General features: G+C 38.5%; 1 protein-coding gene across 1 annotated transcript in view; it reads right to left on the bottom strand.

Annotated features, from left to right (window-relative positions):
* The window catches only part of AP3B1 (adaptor-related protein complex 3, beta 1 subunit), a 151964-nt gene extending 129902 nt beyond the window's left edge, over window positions 1–22062 (bottom strand). The window contains 5 exon segments of the mRNA XM_009884240.1: window positions 2283–2349; window positions 7755–7915; window positions 10112–10207; window positions 17171–17245; window positions 21985–22062. Coding sequence (XP_009882542.1) covers window positions 2283–2349; window positions 7755–7915; window positions 10112–10207; window positions 17171–17245; window positions 21985–22041 — 456 coding nt within the window. The 5' untranslated portion in view covers window positions 22042–22062.
* Window positions 22063–24334: the final 2272 nt, after the last annotated feature.

Genomic DNA, 24334 nt, shown 5'->3' with positions numbered 1-24334 from the left:
AAAATACAAAAAGGTGGTTCAAATTAATACTAAATTCCCAAGCAAAGCTTAAATAAGACTTAAAAAGTAGCCAACCTAAGGTTATATAGGTTACATGTGTACACACCTGTCCATAAGGACCACCACCCATAAGCAGCTGCATCTCCTCCAACTTTAAAAGCTAAAAGTAGCTACAAGTGGCACTTTGTTTCCTCCACTACAAGCAAATGGCTATGTTCTCCAATTAGAGGCAAAGAACACGCTTATTCAGATTGGAGTTACCTGCTAATAAAACACTTGTGCACTACCCGCTTTCTGTTAGTAAATGTGTAGGCTTTCTGGGAACATTCAGTGGAACATGACAAAAGATAACTACTTAAGGTGAAGCTTTTCCATGCTAGACTGGTCTTGCCAAAGCTATCAAGGATTAAAGAGAGATTGATCCACTTTAGATCACAGCAGGCTGCGGAGTCTGGGATGAAAGTGCACATATTAATCCTTGGTTTTGATTCAGAGAGTCCTGAAAACAGATTTTTACGGTTCCTTTTTGGAATAATAATTCTTCATATCACTTGTTGAAAAGGTAAAACTTCTGAAGCTGACATGACTCAGCCCAGGCTGGAGCCAGGTCTTGCTAGGGAACAGACTGAAAGGAATCAGAGAGAGGAAATAGTTGCAGCATTTAACCACATTGTGTCTCCAAAGAAGTCCAGAAGACCCAATTCCAGACCATCATTCTTAGCTTCTTGAATGTGCTGACAAAATAACTTTGGTTATTGCTTCAGCTGGTATCTTCATAAATACAGTGTCCATTGTTCAGTGTCACAGAGGTGCCAGAATTGTGGCACATAATAAGCAACGAGCATTAATCCCCTTAAAAGTAACTCCAAGTGCCAAGATCAGTGTGCTGGAGAAAAAGAAGATCCAAACCTACACTATGCTTTTTTCCTCTAACATCTGGTTAAAGTAAATGTGTAGATGACTAGTTGTTGCATAACTTGCCATTTACCATAAGCAATAAGTACTAGGAAACAGAGTGAAAACTCATGGATTTTATTTTCTTGCCATCAGCAATAAAAAGAAACAAAGACGGCTTCTCAGACGTTTATGCCTCCACAGGTATAAAGAATCTAATCTCACATTCACAGATTGCATGCACACCAAGAGCATGAACCACGAAAAGAAAATACACAAAGAACCACTGGGGGGCAACTCCACAGAAGCACAAAGGCCTCTGACAAATGAATACAGGTCAAGCATAGATGCAGTCAGGAGAACTAACTAGCTGATTTACTGTCTGCTGAGCCATTAAGCTCTGACACTCTCCTTCAGTAACCCTTCAGTGGAAGTTGCAAGATGTCTTTTAGAGAGCAGCACCATTTATGTCCTGGACACCTGGACTGTGCTAGAACAACAGATGATATATTCCTGTATGTTACAAAAACACTTGGCAAATAGGAGATGAAGCAACACGCTATCTGGTACCTAGTAATACTTTCATTTACTCAAAAAAGGATTACATTCACTAAATTAGTTATCTGAACAAGAAGAACAAGAGACTGTTTTAATTTACAACTCTTTTTTTCTATTTGAAGTCTGTCTTTGACTCCTTACTCAATTACCTTTCTGGCTTAGACTTGGGAAACTTATTTGTAGGGTGGAGGAAGAAAAATAAAGTGTGTGACCATTGCGAGACATCCAGGAGTTCATACAGAAAACCTGTACATATACAGGGCAGGGAAAATGTATCAGGAGTGTTAAATTTACAGAAATTGTCCCAGGACATCTGTTTTATTTACCAGATTGGAAGTGGGGATATTTGCAAGAACAAACAAGTGCACAGCAAGTATCATTGTTTAACAATTGTACACACTACAGGGCAGACTGACTTCAACAGGCATACTGTGCATTGTACAGAATTAATTTACTCTTACAGTACCACAAACAAATTGAAACGGCCTAGCTAATTTCTCACTGAAAAAGTGTTTATACATAGACACTTGTACACTGATTCATATAATTATATAACTTCCATTTTCAAAATTAAGTTTAAAGAAGCACACAAAAACATGCTAACAAATCAGAATACCCATGATCCAAGTACAATTACCAGCCTTATTAAAGAAGATGGTCACTGTTACAGTCATAGTATAATGCATAAATACATGATGATACTTCTATCTAAAAACATGTAAAACCACATCAGCAAGGGTTAGGAAAGTGTATTATGTACTGCTGAATGACAGCCTCAGGAGTAAACTCTTTAAAAATATATGCATATGTAATAGCATACTGTTTCTTACCGTACTTCTGTCCTTCAAAAGCTTTTCTATCACTTCAATCAACATTTCCTTTTGCTCTGGATCAAGACTAGAAGGAAAAATAAAAATTATTCTTATTCATTTGGTCAGACATATCCAAAATTAAAAGATGTTAGGTTTGTTGACCTTTAGACACAAGCTGGGAAACAAAAGCATTGAAAAAAAACCACTTACAGAAAAATCAAGTATTCCAAAGAAATGACTGTAAAAGAACTTTACTGAAAATAAAGTTAATCATGGAATATAGAACTGAATTGAAGGAGTATAAAATTAGATTATAAAGATTAACTTTATGTTACCACTTATGTGTGTTCTGTAAGAATCTTAATACCTAAACTCATAAAAATTTTAGGTTTTAAGAAATATTAAGACAGGCCAACCCATTAGGGAGAATTTGACTGAGATTCAGATGTTAAGTCACAAGGACCTCACTGCTTTTGCAGAAGGGAATTTCATCCTGAATGAATTCAGCAGTGAATGAACATTAGGACAAAGCACAATCATGCCTTTATTATCTAATTATAATGCTTCAAATAAGACACTTTGTTAACTTCACTAATTTCAGTCAGAAGTATTGGAACTGAAAAATTTGGACATTGTATTCAAGTGTATCTATACAAAGCTTGAGTGAAAGCTGATGAAAAACAAACTGAAGTCCTGTATAAATAGTAAAAACAAAAGTTGCAAACATCAACCTTTGTACTGTCCTTTTCATATTCAAAAAGCAGAGAAAAATTTGCTAGAAACATCTATTACTGTCAAGCTTGCTTCTTAGGTAGGTCAGGACCAACTCTTCACTCCAGCTGCTTCTTCATTATGGATCTATAGAGCATGGAAGAATTCAAAGCCAAGGCAGAAGAAAATAAAAGGAGAGAGCAGGTACAAAGAGCCATACAGTTGTATAGTTCTATGCCTTTGAAAAGTCATTTCAATGTGGATACAATTACAAATAAGTAAGGAACTATTTGGTCATTATTGTATGCTTCAGCTTTAACGCTGAGCGATGAACTGCCCTAACGCACAGTATATCTTTTCCAGCTACAGATTCAAAGTATCTAGCTGCATACTACTTTGCTAAGCCTCTAATACCTAGCAATACTAGAACATGCTAAACAGATAACAAAACGGATAAGCCACCATCAGCATAAGCAAAGCAACAGCGCATTGTTCCATAAGTACTTTTATGATCACCTTTTGTTCCAACTTCTATTTTTGTTAAAAAAAGTTTACTGGATCTTCTGCCAAAGACCAAGACCTTCAGAGGAACAGCCAAAAGTCTTTCTAATAGGCCTTATTTTGAATTTGCAAAGTTAGTATAAAATTTAAAGAGAGAAAGGAGTACTTATTACTAACAAACTTTGAAAAATACCGATTTTGTTACATAGTAAGAAAATCTTCAGTGCGGGTGCCAATAACTGAATTCACATTCCTCCCCCTCCTCTTTCCTGATGTTTTAGATAAGGAAGGCAGCATTCTTGGAAAGAAAATTAAAGAACAGCCTAAACAGCTCAGAATGATCTGCTCCCACTATAGTATCTACCAGTAATAGCATGGAATCTCTTAATACTAGTGATGGGGCTGATAAGAAGTCCTTTCCCAAATCTCACTGTACATGCAAGTACAGGCTAGAGTTTTCTATTGATAGACAGAAGATACTAATAGCTTTGAAATGCACTCTAAGTGAAATAAGCAAGAGGTCTGACATTTTCAATGATAAAATTACTCCAATGTACCTGGCAACGTTGATTGCATTGGGCGCAAATGTTGCTGTTCACACTATGCCTGAAATCTTTTCTGTTTGATATGTAAGCTTCCTGCTGTTAGGATTGATTGAACCACTAATGAACAAGCTCTTCTAGGTCAGACATCCATCCAAACACCATGAGACTAAATGTAAGGAAGATTGGAGTATCGAACCTCCATCCAGAAGTCTGACTGGAGCACTAACTGAACCACAGGACTATCAAACAGGTAGAGAAGTCATGGAAATCAAAAAGCAAATGGAGCATGCAGGCACTGTAAGAATAAACTGTTACTTCTTCTTACTCAAATGCTCACAGAAGATGGAGTAATTAAATGTAGGAGAGCATATAAACTGCTGACTGATCTTCACATCAAAAATCCACCCTCTCCAGAATTCTGATTTTGACCAACTTCAGGGCAAGTCTTCTGAAATTACTTGCTCATTACAAATAGGCCAAAAGACAGCCTTGCCACCAGTATATGATCTGTATCTCTCAATTGTAGAGCTACCAGTTGTGATCTTTGTTGAACCATCTGCTGAGTCTGCCTGTTAAAGACTCTTACTTGCAGGCAAGCCAACTGGGCCTGCTGGTGGACAGATTAATTCACCAGTTCTCAGTACTGGTGCTTCTTCAAGGAATCCAGAAAACTATACTCTCTCTCCCTTGGTCCTGCTGTAAACCAGTGCTATCACATAGGGCATTTGTACAAGTAAATTCTGAAAATGTGACAAGAAAAGTTCATATGCTTTCTATAAGCAGTTTCCAAATCCTACTACTAAGGACACAATTGTTAGTTACAACTCCACTCACAAGTAATCATGAAGCTTATTCTAGTCCAGGTAAGGTGGCATGTGCAGCTACAACAGCAGTTTGAAAACTTGCGTTATGATGCCTAGGATGTTCGCATGAAGTGAAAGCTTGTGAAGGATGTACAGACCCTCTAAAGCATTAAGGAAATCTTTAAAGAACATTATTTTCATTAGTTTTTCTTTGCTATGTCAGCTAGATGTCCATTTCACTACCAGTCAGGAATTCATAGAAGCTAGAAAAGAGCCAGGCCAGTTTCTCCAGATTGTGCTGCTGTATTTTTTTACTTTGTGCCTTATTTTTACCATAAAACATACCTTTTTATGGTATTTGTAAGGATGACTTCAAAATCTTGCCACTGACACCATATAAGCATAGGATACCATATAAACCAGAGATAACATAAAACGTAAATTATATTTCAAGATGCAATCATATCTGCAGACTGGACAAAAGATGGATAAAGGTCTTTTAGTAATCAAATTTAGTAATCAGCATCTTCCAGTTTTGTACCAATCACCAATCAGCTCTTTGATCTGGGCTACTAAAATAAGCTTCGCCTGTCATTAACAGAAGAAATGGAAGCATCAATTTAAGCTAAAATTCCACAGAATAGCCTGCTGTCCAGATACTGCTGTGCCTTGCTGGCACTGACAGACCATTACTGTCAAACTCCTCCAGATAATTTTGATACTATGAGGAAATCAAAGGACATTCTGTGTATGGAGAATAACTCAGGCCAAAAAGTCTTTTGTGTGCTGGAACCAGATGCTTAAAAAAATACAAGCTTCTCAAATGGCAGGAAGGGACTTAAAATCCATTCCCTCTTGTTACATTATGTGATAAAAGGCTTGTCTGCACACAGAGGAGTACAGAGGTGGGGGGAACTCCAATATCATCCTGACCCAGCTACTCCCAGTGCTATCGCACAACAGCACTCAGCACATTAAAACAAAACAAAACAAAACAAAACAAAAAAAAAAAAGAAAATAACCAAATAACCAGAAGGTAGAAGCCCCTGCCCAAGGTCTGCAGCGAGCTGCCATGGAAAAGCCATCAGTCCTGAAATGAACCTATCATGACTGAGAGAGGCTCTCCAGAGCACCTTTCAGACTTAGGGGTGGTACTAGCTACAAGGCCATGAGACTTACTACATGATACCAGAAAGAGGATTTTGGGATTGTACAAGACTTACTATGGGATGTTTATGGGAGAAATGAAACACATGAAAAGGGAGGGATCTAGACGATTTCCGGAGGAACAAGTGTAGAAAAATGGAGGGATATATGCACAAAAGGAACCAGTCGCATGTAAATACTTTGCTGTTCAGCATGCTCGTCTGGCCGTGCTCTGCACCTGATGACCACAGCCTGTTCTGCCTTCTCATTAAAGTCTGTTTCTAACTATTTTCCTGGGTTAGACAGTCTCTATTCTGTGTGCACACGTGATACGGAGGTCTAAGCTCCAGCAACTAGAGTCGGGCCATGGGTTGTAGGGACCCGTTTAACTGCAGTACCAGCAATTGGAGCAAGTATGTATGTCAGTGTGTGACTGTTAGAGAATATCAAGACAGACTAGGTGGCTTGGGAAGCCTGGTATTGAAGCAGAGCTGTACGCCTGGGCTGGACATGTGTGGGTGTCTCCAAGTGAGACAGCTGGAGATTTTGTCTACCAGAGGGACCAGGACACCCAGGCCAACTATTGGAGAAACTATAAGGTCTGCAGGTTGACCGAGATAACCATTTGTGTGTCTCGGTCTCTCTTTCTCCCTCCTCTTCCTCTCCACCCAGTGCGAGACAACTGGAGACAAGGGGATATAAAGGCCCATTACTGCATAGTCTGAGTGTTTAAACCTAGCTATTGTGGGATTCACAGTGTCTGAATGAAAGGGTGGGGGTATGTGTGGGTCTGACTGAGGGGGTCTGTAACAGCAAGTGCCGTGGGGTTGCATTGTGCACTGGTATGTGCAGTGACTAGGGAGACTGGGCATCCAAGGCCAGTTACTGGAAAGATTGAGCATCGAGGATCATTATGGGGGGATCCATATTGTACATATGTAGGTCCACTAATGGGCCTGCATCCTGATCAGTCAGAGTGCAACAGGATAAGGCTGTTGATGCTGGCCCTGTCTGTGTGAGCGCTGTTTTTTGCCTGTGCTGATCTATACAGCTGGCTGCGTGCATGTGTGTTGTATATGTGCATGTATGTGCCCATTAGGAATACATGCTCAGCTTTGCCACTGGTTGGTCTGAGGGGGCATGGAAATGCAGCAGCCTCAGGTTACCTGATTCCAAACACCTAACACTCCTCACCCTCGTCTTTTTGGCATAGGTAAAATAAAAGGGAACCAAGTAGTACAGTAAATGCTTGCCTTTATTTTGGAAAGGTACAGGTTCTGTTGCCTCTACCTGTGTAAACCAGCACCCACCTCTTCAAAAGAACTCTTCCACAACAAGAATTTCTGAAGAGGGAAGAGGAAGATTTCGATTTGCATAGATAAAATTTCTACGAGTCAGTATTTGTTTGTCACCTGTACTACAAACTACAGCAAATGCCTTCAGGATGGAAGATACAGATGCTAAACACAGAAATCTTCAATTCTGAGAATATGCGTCAAAATAGTTGTTACACAGATGACAATAACAGGTATACTAAAAACAAAAGATAGCGTATCAGTTTCTTTTTCTATCTCTTCATAGTTATCCCGTTATTCTAGCAAGCAAGAGACTTGCCTGAATTCCATCCAAATCAGTTGAGTGATGGAATGTCTACACACACTTTATACTTTTTTAAGAAACAGATCTGATTTATCTGAGACGTGCCAATGCCCCCCAGTAGTCTTAATAAGCATAGCCCTCAACTATCTTAAAATTGCTTTTCAGTATTCGTCAGAATCACTCACCTGTACAGTTTTTGGATTGCATGGGCTGCGTTCTTTCTCACATAAGGAGATAAATCAGAAGAGGCTTCTTTAATGGCAAGCATCATAATAGGAACAATAATTGGGACACGGATACTGGATAAAACTCTTAAAGCACTTGCACGGATTAGCTGATTAGGATCCTAAAGAATGGGAGAGAAAGGGAGAAATAAAGTAAGATTGTGCAGAAACGCATCATTAAATTCTCTGCAGTGTTTACACTAATTAGCTACTGCACATTTAAACATGTAAATCTATCTGACTATCAGTCAAGCTTGCAAGCTAAGGCCACAGTAATAAGAAAATGTGCCAAACTTCACACAAAAAACTCTCAACAACCGAAAAAAGTAAAAGGAAGTAAGAAAGAAAACACCGAAACATTATGAAAATCTTGAAATCTGGCAAAGGAAAACATTAACATAATTGACGTTTCAAAGCAAAATATGGCAATGATGGATAAAAAGACTAAAATTTTATTTAATGATCTGAAACATTTTCTGCAATCCAAGTGGAATTCAGATATTCTGAAAAACACACCTAGCTCAGTTTTATTACTTAAATATAAGAACTCTCAGATGAAAATGTGGTTCTCAGTAGCAACACTCGCACTTGAGTTCTTGACAACACATCCATTTTATGATTTACCACAAGATATAAGCCAGTAAAAAAATGAATTTTCTTAAGAACATGTCAAAATATTAAGCTAAATGTAAATAGCTTGGTGATCCAACAATAGCACAAAACATCTGTATTTGGAGAAACTGGTATGTAAACCTCACCCATTAATCATGGCCTTGGGACATATGGGAGAAATGTTGCTTAACCAAGTACTAAATCCTCTAAAATCTAGCAAACTGAAATTGCAGCAGCATTAATTCAGTGTACTGTGAGCCAGAAGGGCACTTCCCAAAGAACATTTCAGCCAAGGACGGAGCGTTGGCAACATGGGTTTTCAGACTGGCATTACTTAATGATCAGTTCATCTAAGCTCTCAGAACTCCTACATCTTAGCAGCTTCTGAGTAGTAAGTATCTGGACAGTGAAAGAACTTAATTTGACAGTTTTTAGAAAAACAGTTTCTTATCAGTGTTTGCAAAGCTCATCTCCAATCACACAAATTTGAAATACCCTAAAAAGTTCTTCCTAAATTGGGAGGAAAAAATCTCCACACATAAAAGCAAATTATAATCTTCTTTACAAAGCCAGAAACAAAACGTTACAAAAAAATGAACAGAGAGAATTAACTACATTTGCTTATCTTCCATAGCAGGCTTAGTAATTTCCTTAGTTGCTGAAAATCTCAGCTAGCTTGGAGCCTACCTCCTTGCCACATCACCACTTCTTTTTTGAGTTACTCACAGTCACATTTAAATTATCCCCTCTCCCTTTGTTCCAATGATTCACAGCTTTTAAAAAAGTTATGCCATGAAAAGTGTTCAGTCTACATATCTCAGTGAAAACATAGCATACCAAGTCACTTGAATTTTAGCTTTTCATGGCAGTCACAGATAGTAAAGACAGTATGCATGACATTGAGATAAAAGCTGGAAGGAAAGGGAAAGAAAGCTCTCTAGTCACTTGTGGGATGCTCCTACAGTTGCACACCTGTTGCTCTGATTGGAACATTTTCCAACAAGATGCAAGGTCAGAATCAGTGACATGACAGAAATTAATGACGAACCTAGAGCAGCCTTACAAGAAGAGTACAAGAAAAAAACCCAACCTTCTCTTATTACAAAAACTGGCCAAATTTAAGGAGAGACTTAATAAATCTTTTCTCCACAGTCACACTTCAAAGGCAATCCTAAGCTTTGTTCTCTAATTTCATTCCCCATTGTGATTTGAATTTGAAATGGAATAATAAAAAGTGCTTATTCATCAGTGCTTTTAATAAGAAAGTAGCATGTGCAACACATTGAATATTTTAATTTAGGTACTACTGTCTTGCTTATGTTCCAATTCTCTGTTGTACACAAATATCTTTTTCACACAAACTAAAAAGAACAGAGGTGGTTCAGGGTAATAACAAGGTCTTCTTTTGACGTACATAAGCTACCTTGGAAAGAGAAAAGGCATACTAGAAATTAAACACTGGGCATGTGAATTTGAGAGCACCAATCTGCTACTCTTCTTTAGTGAATTAATTTTACTTTATGTAGGCTTAGCTGCTTGATGAGGTTTGAGAGAGCACAAAACACTTCGTCAATGATATAAAACTATTTTATCAGATGCAGACATTTATGTGCTTTATTTTACCAGACTACACTTATACAGATATTTTTATTTTTGTGACACCAGCTCAGAATTTCTCTATGAGATATTGTTTAGTAGTCACTCACTTTTAAAGCACGCTGGAAAGTACTGATGGACAATAATGCTAGATCTTGCTGCTCCTCTGCATAACGCATGAGATAAACATATACAAGCTTTTTTATCTGAAATGAAAAACATAATGAAAATAATTATCAGAAAATTTTAAAATAAAAATAAGCCCTAGATTGCACAATTTCATCAACATTTTCATCTTTGAGGGAAGAGTTAATATATCAATGGAATACTCACGTTTCTCAAATGTCTTATGATTTACTATCATTCTTTTAACAGAAACTCCCTGAGGTGCTGCAATATTACCTAGTTAACGATACAGTCAGATGAAGGCTAATAACACAAAGTACTGCTTTATATTATCAACTAGTAAATAAAGACTTGACATGTGGCAACTGACCACTTGAGCACCCTTCATGTTTTTTTCATATGGAAAATAGGTTAAACTGCAATAGCCAAGAATTTCAACAAGCCCATTTTACTTTACCCTGAAACTCAAAATCATAGAATGGTTTGGGTTGGAAGGGACCTTAAAGATCACTTAGTTCCAACCCCCAACTACTAGACCAGGTTACTCAAAGCCTCATCCAACCTGGCCTTGAAAACCTCCAGGGATAAGGCATCCAATGGCTTCTCTGGGCAACCTGTGCCAGTGTCCCACCAACCTCACAGTAAAGAATTTCTTCCTAATACCTAATCTAAATCTACGCTCTTTCAGTTTAAAACCATTACGCTTCATCCTATCGCTACACTCCCTGATAAAGAGTCCTTCCACATCTTTCTTATAAGCTCCCTTTAATTATTGGAAGGCTGCTATAAGGTGTCCCCGGAGCCTTCTCTTCTCCAGGCTGAATAAACCCAGCTCTCTCAGCCTGTCCTCACAGGAGAGGTGCTCCAGCCCCATGATCATCTTTGTGGCCCTTCTCTGGACTCACTCCAACAGGCTCATGTCCTTCTTATACCAAGGACCCCAGAGCTGGAGTAGGGTCTCACCAGAGGGAAGCAGAGGGGCAGAATCATCTCCCTTGACCTGCTGGCCACACTTCTGAGGTGGTGCAGGATACAGCTGGCTCTCCGGGCTGCAAGCTCTCATTGCCAGCTCATTTTGAGCTTCTCATCCACCAACACCCCCAAGTCCTTCTCTTCACGGCTGCTCTCAACCCATTCTCTGCCCAGCCTATATTTGTGCATGGGATTGCCTTAACTCGTGTGCAGGACCTTGCGCTTGGCCCAGTTGAACAGGCGCACCTCTCAAACCTGTCCAGGTTCCTTGGGATGGCATCCATTCCCTCCAGCTTGTCGACCGCACCACACAGCTTGGTGTGATCAGCAAACTTGATGAAGGTGCACTCGATCCCACTGTCCATGTCACCAAAGACGTTAAGCAGCACCAGTCCCAATACTAACCCCATGGGAAGACCACTCATCACTGTTTTCTACTTGGACATCTAGCTGTTGACCACAACTCTTTGAGTGCGGCCATGCAGCCAACTCCTTATCAACTGAGTGGTCCATCTGTCAAGTCCACGCCTGTTCAATTTAAAATCAATTACTTCAACACATTCGAAAAAGCATATACCTTCCAGCTGAAGTGTGGTAACTAATACTATTTAAATCCAATTAAAAGAGCACTTCTGACTATGTCTTGGACAAAAGCAAAGGATATTAGATCCACCTTTGCCTGACTACAAGCACTCAAAAGATGTAGCCAATATAAGCATACTACACAGGATGCAATGTTCAAAGATTAAGAAAACCTCAGTATGATTTTGGGGGAGGAGGGTATTCAATTTAGTTCACTTTACCCCCTCACGGTGACCGTATGCCCAGGAAGCAGTGAAAACATTTTTTACATTTGAGTTGTAAACCAACTATTGGGGTTTATAATGGAAAATTCTGAAAGACCCTCAACTACAGCTGTGCTATAATTACTGTCACTATCAGAAGATGTATCTTTGTGCCAATTCTGGCAAAAAGCATAATATTAAATCACAGAAGGTTACAACATACTAAATTATTTGTTGTTCAGCTATAGACAAGCAGCAATCAACATTGACCACAAGAGGCCTATGCACTGAATGACTGCAGGTGTGCAAAGAAAGCCTCCTTTCCTTGAAACCACTCTGTGACTAGAAATGGAAGCACTTAGAGCTTCGTGACTACACTATTCTTTTACCATTTACCTTCATTCAATGTTGAAATGCTCCTTTCTATAAAACTAATCATAACAGGGGCACATTAGGCTTGAGGAACACAGACAGATTTGTTTAATTAGTTTATCAATATAAGCACATCAAACTCCATGAGTTATTGACCAAGACTTATTTTTGTTCTGTACCACCAATTGTTTATTAGGTCACTTTTTGTATCCTTACCATCCATGACATGATGCACATAATCAGGTTGAGGTCAGTATGTACTTATAAAAACAAAAATCACAAGGCACTTCTGTAAACAATAAGATGCCCTTTGCTTCTCTTAAAACAAATGAACGTGTTCTACTGCTTCTTCACCTCCATTTCCCTGTATCAGAGCATTCAGCCCTGATAAAAAAAAAAGACAGCAGCCATTTCTGGGCAGGAAAGTCACTCAGATACAAAGTCACTCAGATGAACTGATGTATTTGCTACTGCATTGTAACAATTTGTACAGACAGATTTGTGTAAGAATTCTTAAGGACAGGAAGAAGTTTGGCAAAACAGTTTCAGAAAACAGTATCAAGATCAATGTACTAAGAATCTAGAATTAACCTAGTAATTTCTCATCATTTCAAAAGCACCCTAAAAATTGGACCATGATAAAGGTTTCTGAGACCCAGACATGCTAACTAGATGGCTGAAAGTATAGCTGCATTATGACCTAAACTTGTCCTCTAACTAACCTTGATAAAGAAACTAATAAGCTGGCTTACTGAACACCCTGGTCTCTTTTCAGTTTAGCAGCCTCTTCTCGCACAAATATGTTAGCACTAAATGGTGGAAAAATAAGTAATGAGGGAACTTTGACTACAGCATAGAGGAAGATGTGAATTCATATAACTGTCTATTTGTTTTAAAATACAAGAAAAGGCCCATAAAATATAAACAGTGAAAGGCTTCTACTAATTCATATTAGGTTACCTGACAAAACCTTGCCTGCACACCCACAAAGGAGCAGAGAGACAAGGGAGGCGGAGGGGTGTTTGCAAGTAATACCCTGCCCTAGCTTCTCTGAAACCCATGACAGGAACCATCAGCCCAAAGGTGCCGAGAGACACAATTGTAAGAGGGAAGCCAAATTTAGGACTCAGAGGAAAGGATACCTTGTCGGACCCCTTCCAGGACAACCTTAGGAGAGCCTCAGCTTCTGTGTCCAGGTGTTAAACCCATCAAGAGTCAACACCAGATCACCTTTCAGACTGAGGGGCTTTTCTGTGTACAGGTATGGGATGCGATGAAGAGCATTTTAGGACTGCACAAGACTTATCATGGGATGTTTTGGGGACGAACTACAGTGAAGGAGACGCAGGGGAAATCTGTGTGACCTGGGAAAAACAAGTGGGGAAAATAGAGACATAAGCAGATAAAAATGGGTGGACACATCTAAACAGGTTGCTGATCGGTACATCCACCCTTCCATGCCCTGCATCTAACCAGCACAGTCTGTTGTATTTTCTCATTAAATTCCTTTTTTAACTGTTTTCTTTGGTGATCTGCTCTCTGTTCAGTGTGAAGGTGCAGATATGTGCCAGCAACTACAGTCAAGCCACAGGCTGGAGGGCCCATGTGTCCATGGGCACCAGCAACTGGAGAGACCAGAGTGAGGGGACTTAAGTGATGCTCCAGCAACTGGAAAGGGACGGCAAGTCATAGTGGACACCACCTGGAACAAGTGAGGATCTGGCTGCCAGCACCTGGACTGGGACCACAGCCCAGAGGGCCCACGAGCATTGATGAAAGCAACTGAAGAGATTGGAATATGCGAAACCAAGCCCATGTGTCTGTGGTGCCAGTGACTGGAATGGATGCAGGTGTACCAGTGGATCAAGCTGCAGTAGCCAGCAAGTAGGCAAAGTGGCCTGGGAAGCAGCTAGGTAAGGGTGTGGGCATCTAACGGCAAGACCACAGGAGGAACTGGCTACAGCATAGACTGGGGGAGTCCAATCCAGCTGCCAGAGAAACCAGATGGTCTGTGGGTCTCTAGGGGCAAGAATCATGTGTTTGTGTGCATCTTTCTAAGGCCATAACCACAAGGGTTTGGCTAGTAGAAGACTAGGGGAGTTCTGGCCAGGTCTAGTTGTGTGTGCGCAAATGTGCACACACTTGTGTGTCTAAGGGCAAGACCATGAGGGGGTAGCTACTGGGTGACCAGGTGAGTCCTGCTTTACATGTGCTCTTATGTGTACAGCAGTTTGTACGAGCAACTGAAATAATGCTGCAGCGTCAGGGGCTCATATGTCCAGGTGCCAACAATGGGGGTGACTGGGATCCAGGGGCCAGCTACTGGGCAGACCATGTCTGAGCCCAGCTGTTGGATGGATCTACACCGTATGCATGTCTCTATACATATATTCCCACCAGCAGACCTTAATCTTGAACTACCAAGCTGCTGGTGCTGTTTGCGTTCATGTGAGTGCCCTGTACATATGTATTTCTTATGTGTGTATACACACAAAACGTATGTGTGTATGCACACCTACCAGGAACACGCTACCAGCCTCACTACTGGTTGGGATGGAAGCCTGGAGCTGGGGCAGTCTCGCCTCAGTTGGGCTAGCGGTTCCGGCCCTAACAGTTAGAAGCACTCAAGATGAATAATACTGTTCAAGACACTTCTCTTTGGTGTAAGGTATCTCTGTTCAAAACTGGAATTAGAGTACTCATAATTTACAAACACAAGTTAAAGAAGAAGAGAATATTTAAGTAGTCTGATTCCTCACCCCATTTCCTTTTATCACCTATTATTAAAAGTACAGTTACAGCTTCTAAAATTATTTTATACAGTAAGTTCTGAAACACTCTGAGTTGTCATCTTTGCACAGTTATGCCTCCTTGACTTATCAGAGTTCAGTATTTGGCCTCAGCCAAATAAATGTATTAGCAAAGAATGGAAAAAACCAAAGTTTTTAAAAAGTAGATAAATAAGAACAAAATCTTTAAAGCTAAAATGATATCCAAACTTGACTATCACTATTCATACGTGTAAAATAAGGAAGAAAACAGACATATCTGTGACCTGCTATATCACAGCACCTTAGAGAGAGACAGGAGTTTGCTGAAGTCATTATTACAGGAAATAAAATCTTCAGTGCCTTAAGCCAGGGAAAAAGAAACTTTTTGTTCCCATTAATAAGAGAGGCTGAAGTACACATTTCCACCAGAGGAGGGAAGAATTGGAGCATGCATTCAATTGATTTCTCTTCTTAAAACCCAGTGCTTCAAACCACTATTTCCTGCATTTTTCCAAAATAATGATTCTGTGCAGTAGGAAGTAACTAATACCACTGCATGGTCATTCTGCTTTCCTCAAACTGCTGCTTGTTGGTCACTATGTGGACTAGAACTACGAACTTCCAGATGTTATTTTCATTCAAATCTCATTTGTCAAGTCAACTATAACTCTGACACCTCTGCACTGGAGCTGACAGTGTTATGCATAGTACTGGCAGTGAGCATCAGAGTAACATTTTCTTTATAAAACTTCTGGCTGTATAACTTTCTAATGTAGATGCAGCTTTATATTTCCTCAAGCCACATAGTAAGCCTGTGGATTTAAACACATAACAGTTAAATGCAATCTCCATTTTTTAACTTCCCGAAAATCTAATTTTCACTAGTCCAAGATGGACTTTTTTTTTTTTCTTTTTCTTGCTTTCTTATGAGGAAAAAAAAAAGATACAGAAGCAAGCTACTTTGTGTGTGTAACACCTGGTATTCAGGCAAGAACGGCACATGTGCTGCTAAAATAAAATGGATAGGAAACAGCCTGAAAGAAAAACTTCTATTTCTGCTACTGGTTTTAGCTACAGAAATCCTGAAAACAATTATTAAACACATCTTCTTTTAATTAAAAAGTCATAGAATGTAGTACAAGTTGAATAAATTTAGTCAAGCAACTTGTCTCAAGAAATTAACTCTTATCACAGGTGATTCTGACTTAGGTTCTTCATTAGCTGCTTTTATAGGAAGTTTAAATTGTTCTTGTCTGCCCCTTCATATCCTCCTTTGATAATTCTTCATACAAAATAAATGAGCAAAGGCATATTCACAAGATGCATGTAGGACTTTGCTTTAAAGTCTTCATGTCTTGCAAAACATGAAAATAACCCAAAGATCTGAGATTACACTGCATATTAGCAAAATTTTTTTTCTCTGCTCAAGATGGGACCTATCACCCCCAAAATAGTCACATTTCTCCAAAAGATTCTGAGATTTGAACATTACTTTTCTATAATCTTCTGGAATCACAGGCCCATTAATAAAGCATTAAACAAATTTTCTAAACTAAATTATCAAAAGAACCAACATAAGTATTGTGCAACAAAAAATTATTTTAAACACACTCCATTAGTATATCACATTTTGCCTAACCATGAATTCATACAAAGACTTGTTTAACTGAGTTAAAGTGATCTCACTCTGCAATCCTAATGCCGAGACACTCCTTTTATAAATATACATGATTAGAACAGTGAAAAGTTTTTTACCCAACCCTTACCTCTTAGCTTTGATCTGCAACAGACATTTTCAAATACAATGTAGCACAAGCTCTACTCAAACTTTGCAAGTAGCACCACAACTCAAATTACTGTATCTTTTCTCAGAATCACCAACACACATCCACAAACCTTCCCTCACCAATCAATTTTTTAAATTTAAAGAGTTACTATTCCTCCCTCCAAATAATCCAGTAGGTTCCCTTTATTTACACATTAAACCATTACTATAGTCATTGTCATTGAAATTTAACCCTGAGAAATTCTATTTAAAAAATCCAAGAGATTTTATGGTTTACACTGAAGTCCACATACAACTAGATAAAATTTTCATGAAGAGGTCATCCATAACAGTATGCTTAATGAGCTATAGGAATACCTCAATATTTTTACTGGCAACATTCTTCACAACAGCAGGAAACAGCTCAGAAGCATTTTTTCCATTTGCAATCATCTAAAAAAAAAATAAAACACACAACAGAAGAGACAAATCTTAGAAATATAATAATATAATTTATTAGAGTAGGTTTTTCAGGGCTTTTTCTTTTTTTTTTTTTTTTAAAAAGGAGACAGGCATTTATTTCAGATGTGTATTTAAAACATGATTTCTGGGAAGTTCAGGATAAACTCTGACTTTTTTGTTAACTATTAGACTTTACAGGATACTGTTGATACAATAAAACCCGAGTACTGGCTGGGTATGATGGGGGGGGGGGGGGAATCAATGAACTGGACTTTACCATATTGGACTGCAAATCATTTCTAATCCTTTAAAAATTACTTTAAACAAAGATCTTGCTAATCTGAAAAGCTATACAGAATTACTTTTTGAGAGCTGCTAGCCAAAAAAAAATAAATAAAGAAACCCAACAAAAAACAACAACAGAAAACCATCAGGAGACATTATACAAGTTTAAGTCCTGTTCCTTCTTCCTGGAACAATCTTGGTGTGCAACAGGACTAATGAGAAAAAAAAAAAATAACCACAGACATAGCACTTTAAAAGCAAGGCATGGTTGTTTACCATAGCAAGTTAAACACAAAAGCCTTGAAATGTTTATGCAAAACAAAAACCAGCAAGGTAAAAGCAAGACCAGTCAACATACTGATTTTTTTTTAAAAAAAAAAAAAAAAAGGAAAAAAGTTTTCATATTTGATCTCAGAGAAATCTGAAACAAGGACACATAGTAAACAATAAAATTGTCTCAATAAAGAGCACAAACAAAACCCCAGTTGAGCTTCAGCTCTTGTACGAACAGCGTAACAAGGAAGTTATTTATAAGAAACCAAGTACTTTAGAAGGAATAAAATACTTTAGTATACACTACAGTTGCACAACTCTCTTATTTCTTAGATCTAATTCCAGCAGAATATCTGCCTGTACTTCATGTCCAAACTGCAAACCCCAGAATTTCATGAACATGTTGTATCAGGCTACAGTGCTGCTGAATACAGACAGACTGAGAGCACCCCCAGCCGTGGTAAAGGGCAGGATCCAGTCAGCCGAACACCAAGCTAATCGGAAAGCACAAGAGCTCGCTAGGACAAGCAAATATGCAGGGATCCAACACGAGTGTTGCAGCTGCAGTTGCTGCCGCTCATAACCATTGCACATTCCCACCGTTACTCAACATTATACACCTGATTAAACGTCATATTCCTAACTCACAGGCCTGTTTGTGTATTGCATTGATAAAACGCATTAAGGGCATAAAGAAATAGGATCTCATGCAATAAAAGCAAGAAAACATAAAACCAGGCAAGACCTTGACAAACTGTGTATTTGGAAAAGGTTAGAAGATGCTAGAAGAAGCAAGGTAGTTGTAGTTCAAGCTATTACTGAGTGAGCCCTTCAAAAGGGTTTAAGAGCAGCTGTCCAGCATGACATGACAATTTAACCAACTTAACATCTTAAACTATTTCTTGCAGCTGTATTAAAGCACAGGAAGTGGCAAACTAAGAAGCAAGCACATAGTTAAACTCCTTGAATCACATACAAAGACTCCAAATTAAACCACTGCTGTCAGGACAGGAGGGTCTTTGTTATAAATGCCAGATTCAAAATGACAAGAATCAAGTAGAACTTAGTAGCAAGATGCACTGCAGAGAAATATCATAGAATAAAATATTATCAATCTTCTCATCTTGATGCAACAGAAGTTATATTATTCAAAAACAGTGATGATCCTTAGACTTCCCTGATAGGCTGCAACAGTATGACTCTATGCATTACTTGCATTATTTAACTGATCAACCATAGCAGCTCCAGTGTACCATGTAAATATGTATTTAGGGTCTTTTAAAAGAGTGTATTTTGACTCATTAAGTCATAACGATTAGTGTAAATCCTCCTTAGCCCATGGATCGTTAACCTGAAAGAACATAATGGTTCTTTCCAAGACTAAGGTCTATCATGTCATTTTTGTTGCTGTGCCTAGACATTCTCCAATTGTGTTGTCTTATATAACTGAAGTTCCTGCACAGACAGAAACTTTCAATCTAGAATAAGTACTTTCTAACGTCAGGGTGTATTAAACCTTTCTTTTCTTCATGAAAGACACAGACATGGATGAAAATTTCTGTGGGAAATCAGGCATGTGAATTTGTTTCCTAAATACATGCTCAAAAATCTTCAGGAGCGAAATTCCACTGAGATTTTTTTCCTAGATGTTCAGACAGGTTTCAAGACCTGGTAACAAGAATATCTTGGTTCTTGTAATATCAGTGTATGTTTTAAAAGAAACATCAGCTCTTGTGTTTCCATGCGTATAGCGGAATAAACTTGGCTCTGTATACAATTCTTTTTTTTTTTTTTCTAAACCACCAGTGTTACTTGCAATCTTCCAAAGACTGTAATTATTATGGCATGCATGTAAGGAAGAAACATAAGAAAAAAAAAAAAAAAAAAAGGACCTCAAAAGGACCTTACTGATCATTGAAGTTACACATACGTATTTTTAGCTGAAGGCAGGCTTAGACACCTTCCTTTAAGAGGTAGAATGGAAAGATCAAAACTGGATTATTCCTACGCTTGAAATTATGTCACTCTCTGCAAGATAGATGTGTTTTTATTCGTAATGAATCTCCTTCTCCCCAGGAGAAAGTTTACAAACCACCTTAAAGGAAGAAGCAGCAGCAAAAGGAGCCATAAGCAGTGTTCTCCTGGAACTTTTCAATCACACCCATATGGACAAATTAAGGTTCAGCCTCTTGAAGTCCACTAAAAGAGTAAGAAAAATATTGGCATGCACAGCTTTTTCCTCTACCTAAACTTACTGAAAATGAGCATTCCAGGGAGAGACATTGAACAATACTCTGGCAAGAGTTCCTTTTTCCTCTAATAATAAGGCTAGAGGAAGCCTTTCATCTCTACAAAACCCATCTCATCCCTGAGAGCTCTTTAAATGTAAGCACGCAATTGGTAACACACAAGCATCTTTGTGCCCAGCAAGAGTATTATCACCACTGCTACAAGGCCTTATGCTATTTACAGGCCAGGACTGAGACCTTGCACAAAGTTCATTGTTTCAGTTTGTTATGTGAACCAGAGGTTGGTATCAGATGCCTGTTATGAAACACAGTTTAAACACAGAATAACAGCAAATACCTTGAAAATATGGAAGGGACTGAAAACAGAGGATCCAGTGATTCAAAAAACTCGCTTCCCATCAAGTGATGGTCAATCTTATGAGCTAGAAGGCTGTTACTCCTTTAAGAAAAGAAGCAGCAGCTAAGGAAGGAAGAAATATCCAAGAAACAGAAGGTGTCTGCTGCCATCTGGGAAAGTAGTGCTCATCCAGCGTTGTGCAGTGCTTAGAACAGGGACATAAACCAAGGACTGGGAACTTACAAGAGGACAAAAATCTGGAACTAGGGTAGTGGAAGAAAGAATGAGCTCAATTCAGTTCTGATCTTCCTTGCTAAAGAGATCTTGAACCTGATCACCTCAGCGTAAGACCACCGAGGACCACAGCTATCAGTGCTAACTACACTTCTGCAGCTGCATGGTATCATGTACTTCTAGGAAAGTAGAAACAGTTGTTAAGAAGAGTCCCCCTGCCCACAGTAATAGCCTGAAAAAAGATCTTTTCTGAGGGAAGCAGGAGAATCTAAGTTACCATAGGTTGAAACTGTAGCAATTCTAGAGGCATGACTTCTTGCAACAGAACCTCTGTATGCCAGACTCTCAACTGGTCAAACCCTGAGGAATCCCACATCATGTTGGAGAAGATGAACCAAGAAATCTTTCACACACAAGAAAAATGATGTTATGAAAAAGTAATCTAGATCTAATAGGTAATTGGTGTCTCTGGCAGGACTAGGATCAAAGGCAAAAGCAGAAGACAATCAGCTTGAGTAAAATCTTCATCACTACAGGATAACAAAGGGAGAAGCTGCTAACTCTAGAGCCAGCAGAAAGAACACAGTTGCATGATACAAACTGTACTTACTCACTTCAGTACATGCTTGCATAGGATTAACCCATGTAAGAAACAAACAAAACAAAACAGCATATCCAAAGGAGACTGAAGGAACAATGAGAGAAACCAAATGCAGAAGTCCCAAAAGTAAGTCAAGTGGACACTGAACAGCTTTCCATAGCTTCTAATTCTTTTAAGAAGAAATAAAGGGACTTTAATCAACTTCATGATGTTTAGTTTATAGGGTTTAAACATACAATAGCGTTAAACATTATTTAATCACCTCTACACGGGTGGGTACACAGTTCACCTGAAATACTTAACCAAATAAATAGGCTACATGGTCAATTAAAAAAAAAATCCTTATATAATCTGAAAAGTAAAAATAGTAAAAACAATTTGCCATTTTACTCCTGCAAATTTCTGTTGTTTCCTGTCTGCTGAACTAAGACAGCAATTGAAACTTCTCTGAAGAAACCCTTTCCTACTTAAGATCTCACCTCCCTACTGAAAATAGTTATTTACAGGCATATTGGCACTGTTACATAAATATTTTAAAAGTATATGACTGCATATACTCCAATATAGCAATTTCTTAGCAAAATTCCAAATTAAGGATTTCACAGTAGCTTTTAACCACCATTTAGAGATACCAATGCTGACTTGGTACATGACCTGTAAAGTCAAAACAGTATTCACATCCAAGAAATAAAAATAATAATAAAAACAGATATCCTGACAAATAAAAAATAATAATAAAAGAATTACATACCCCAACAATTCTTTTCATAGCATCCAGCTTTGCAGAATCTTTACTGCTTTCCAACATTTGTTTTAGGTCTTCATTTCTACGGTAGAAACACAGTGAAACATCAATTAGAAAAAGTAAAAAATAAAACCAGAATACTATTTTTATAGTCTTGCATCAAATCATGAACTTAAGGTGAAGCACTGCTCCTTCTTGCCCACTTTTTGAATTGGATTTGTTATCATGCTGGCATAGTATAATGGAGTGCTTAGTGAAAGAATCTATCGGACTCCAACAATAATGCAAGCCCGTGCAATTTTAATCTGCTGTTAGCTGAACCTTGACTGGAAGGTTGAAGTCTTGAGGCAAGAGAAGAGCTCAATTTGAACTAACTACTCATTCGCTCCTCCCTTTTCCCCCAGTGAGGGCCAGATGTAATAGCCTGAGATTGACATGTTTGTGTTAAAGTAGAATATCAGCTTACGTAAATCACTGAAAAGCGCAATAGTGGATTTCAATATGGCCTGAATTTCAATGAGAGTCAAGTACATAACCTTATGTTTTCATCTGCCTTTCTGGACTGTAAATTGCTATCCCCTGCCCTCAGGATTAAAAGCCTCGGATCTGCAGTACATCTATTCTACATGCCACCAGGTTAAGATAGCCCAATGATTAGACACATTTAGCGTCCACGCACTTTTCACGTCTGAAATAAAATTCTCACACAAAAATATTAAGTCAATAAGGAAGTTCTCCAGAGATCACTGTCTAACTGCATTTATAGACTCCAAAAGTTTACAAAAAAGGATTTTTTTTAAAGAAATAGCCTTTTATAATTCCTAGATTACTTGAGTACTAAAAAATACAAAGCAAACAATGGCTCAAGAAGACACATCTACAATATTCCAAAGAACTCTGAAAACTTTTCAAGTTTACAAACCCTGTGAGCTTTCACATAGTGAAGGGTAACACAGAAATCCAGACAGGATTTCAAAAGTGAATGTGAAACATAGATATATTCTGATTTATCACTGCCCTCGGAATTTCAGATGGGGAGGAAAAAGAGGTTTAAGCCAAAGCCAGAATTAGTTACAATGAGACAAAACATTGTCATCCATTCCTCCATAAACCTTTAAATAGCATTTTTCCTGCTTGCAAGGGACAGAGTTACTCTAATAGAGAAGATTTTCCTCATATTTTCAGATGCACTGCTCCATGAGAAATCAACACTGCCCACACGCTTCAACATACATCCATAAAATTAAGAACCACAACCAGATGGGGAAGAAAAACAAACAACTTTGTTTGTTGAAGAAAAACAAGCAAAACTCAGGATGCAGATACTCACATGCAACATCCATTGAAGTCTAACTGCTTTTTCAAAACCAAGTGTTTCATGAAATACTGGAGCAACCTAATACCGATGGCCTGTTGTGAATATTGGCTTCATTTGACAGCTTAAATATTAAGTATTAACTTTAAAAGAAAAAAAAAAAGTGGAAGTATTTTATTTCCTCGCCCGCTTCAGCACCATTTCCCAAATATCCCTAGGAACTCCCGATTTTGTCTGCATCACACTCAAGGGTTTTTACTGTTTTTAGTTACTCCTGGAAGTGTTCAAAGAACTATATGATCAGTCTTCTATTGCTATGTTTATCTAGTTGTTTGCTTTAGTCCTTTAAATTATACTTCCCATGCAACTTTTTTCTGTAGTTTTGGATACTGTTAAAATCAGTTTAATTTGTCTATAGTCACCCACCTTCTCCATGGCAAGCGGTAACATCCAGCATACCACCCTCTTGTAACACCACCCCAGGTTGACAGATCTGTTAAAAGTAACTAATGCTGTGATTTCACTGACCTTTTCCTATTGCCCTCCTCCCAGCTCTCTGGGATAAAGGCACCCCTCCCTCTGTATTAAGCTCTCTGTTTTTCTGATTTCACTTCAAGCATGTTTGCGTTCACCTCTGCATCCTCAGACTCCTTTTAGCCACTCCATATTTCTCCCTCGGCTCTATATCCTCATTTTTGGTACCAGAAATCAGGTATTTGTTGCTTTAGGGTTGTACTAAAATACTTTTAATAATTCCCTTTTTTTACCTTTTAATCTCTGTGTAGTTCTATTTGTAATTAACTTTCTAGGAAGGCTAGCTTGGTTTAACTTTTGGCAGCTCTCTTTACTCCCATCGTTCTTGGCCACAGAGATAACTTATTTTGCTGACAATTCCTGTCAACCTATTCTTCATAGGATACTGAATAAGTCTCAGTTATTTTAGATCAGCCTGAAGCACCTTGCCTGAAACTTTGCTCTATCTGGATACAGAACTTTCAGAGACTTACAATTCTTCCTGCTTAAGTCTTAATCCTTACCTTT

The sequence above is a fragment of the Charadrius vociferus genome, unplaced genomic scaffold (assembly GCF_000708025.1).
Source record: "Charadrius vociferus isolate BGI_N301 unplaced genomic scaffold, ASM70802v2 scaffold183, whole genome shotgun sequence".
Classification (NCBI taxonomy): domain Eukaryota; kingdom Metazoa; phylum Chordata; class Aves; order Charadriiformes; family Charadriidae; genus Charadrius; species Charadrius vociferus.
The sequence above is the reverse complement of the archived record's forward strand: the minus strand, read 5'-3'. Positions and strand labels throughout refer to the sequence as shown.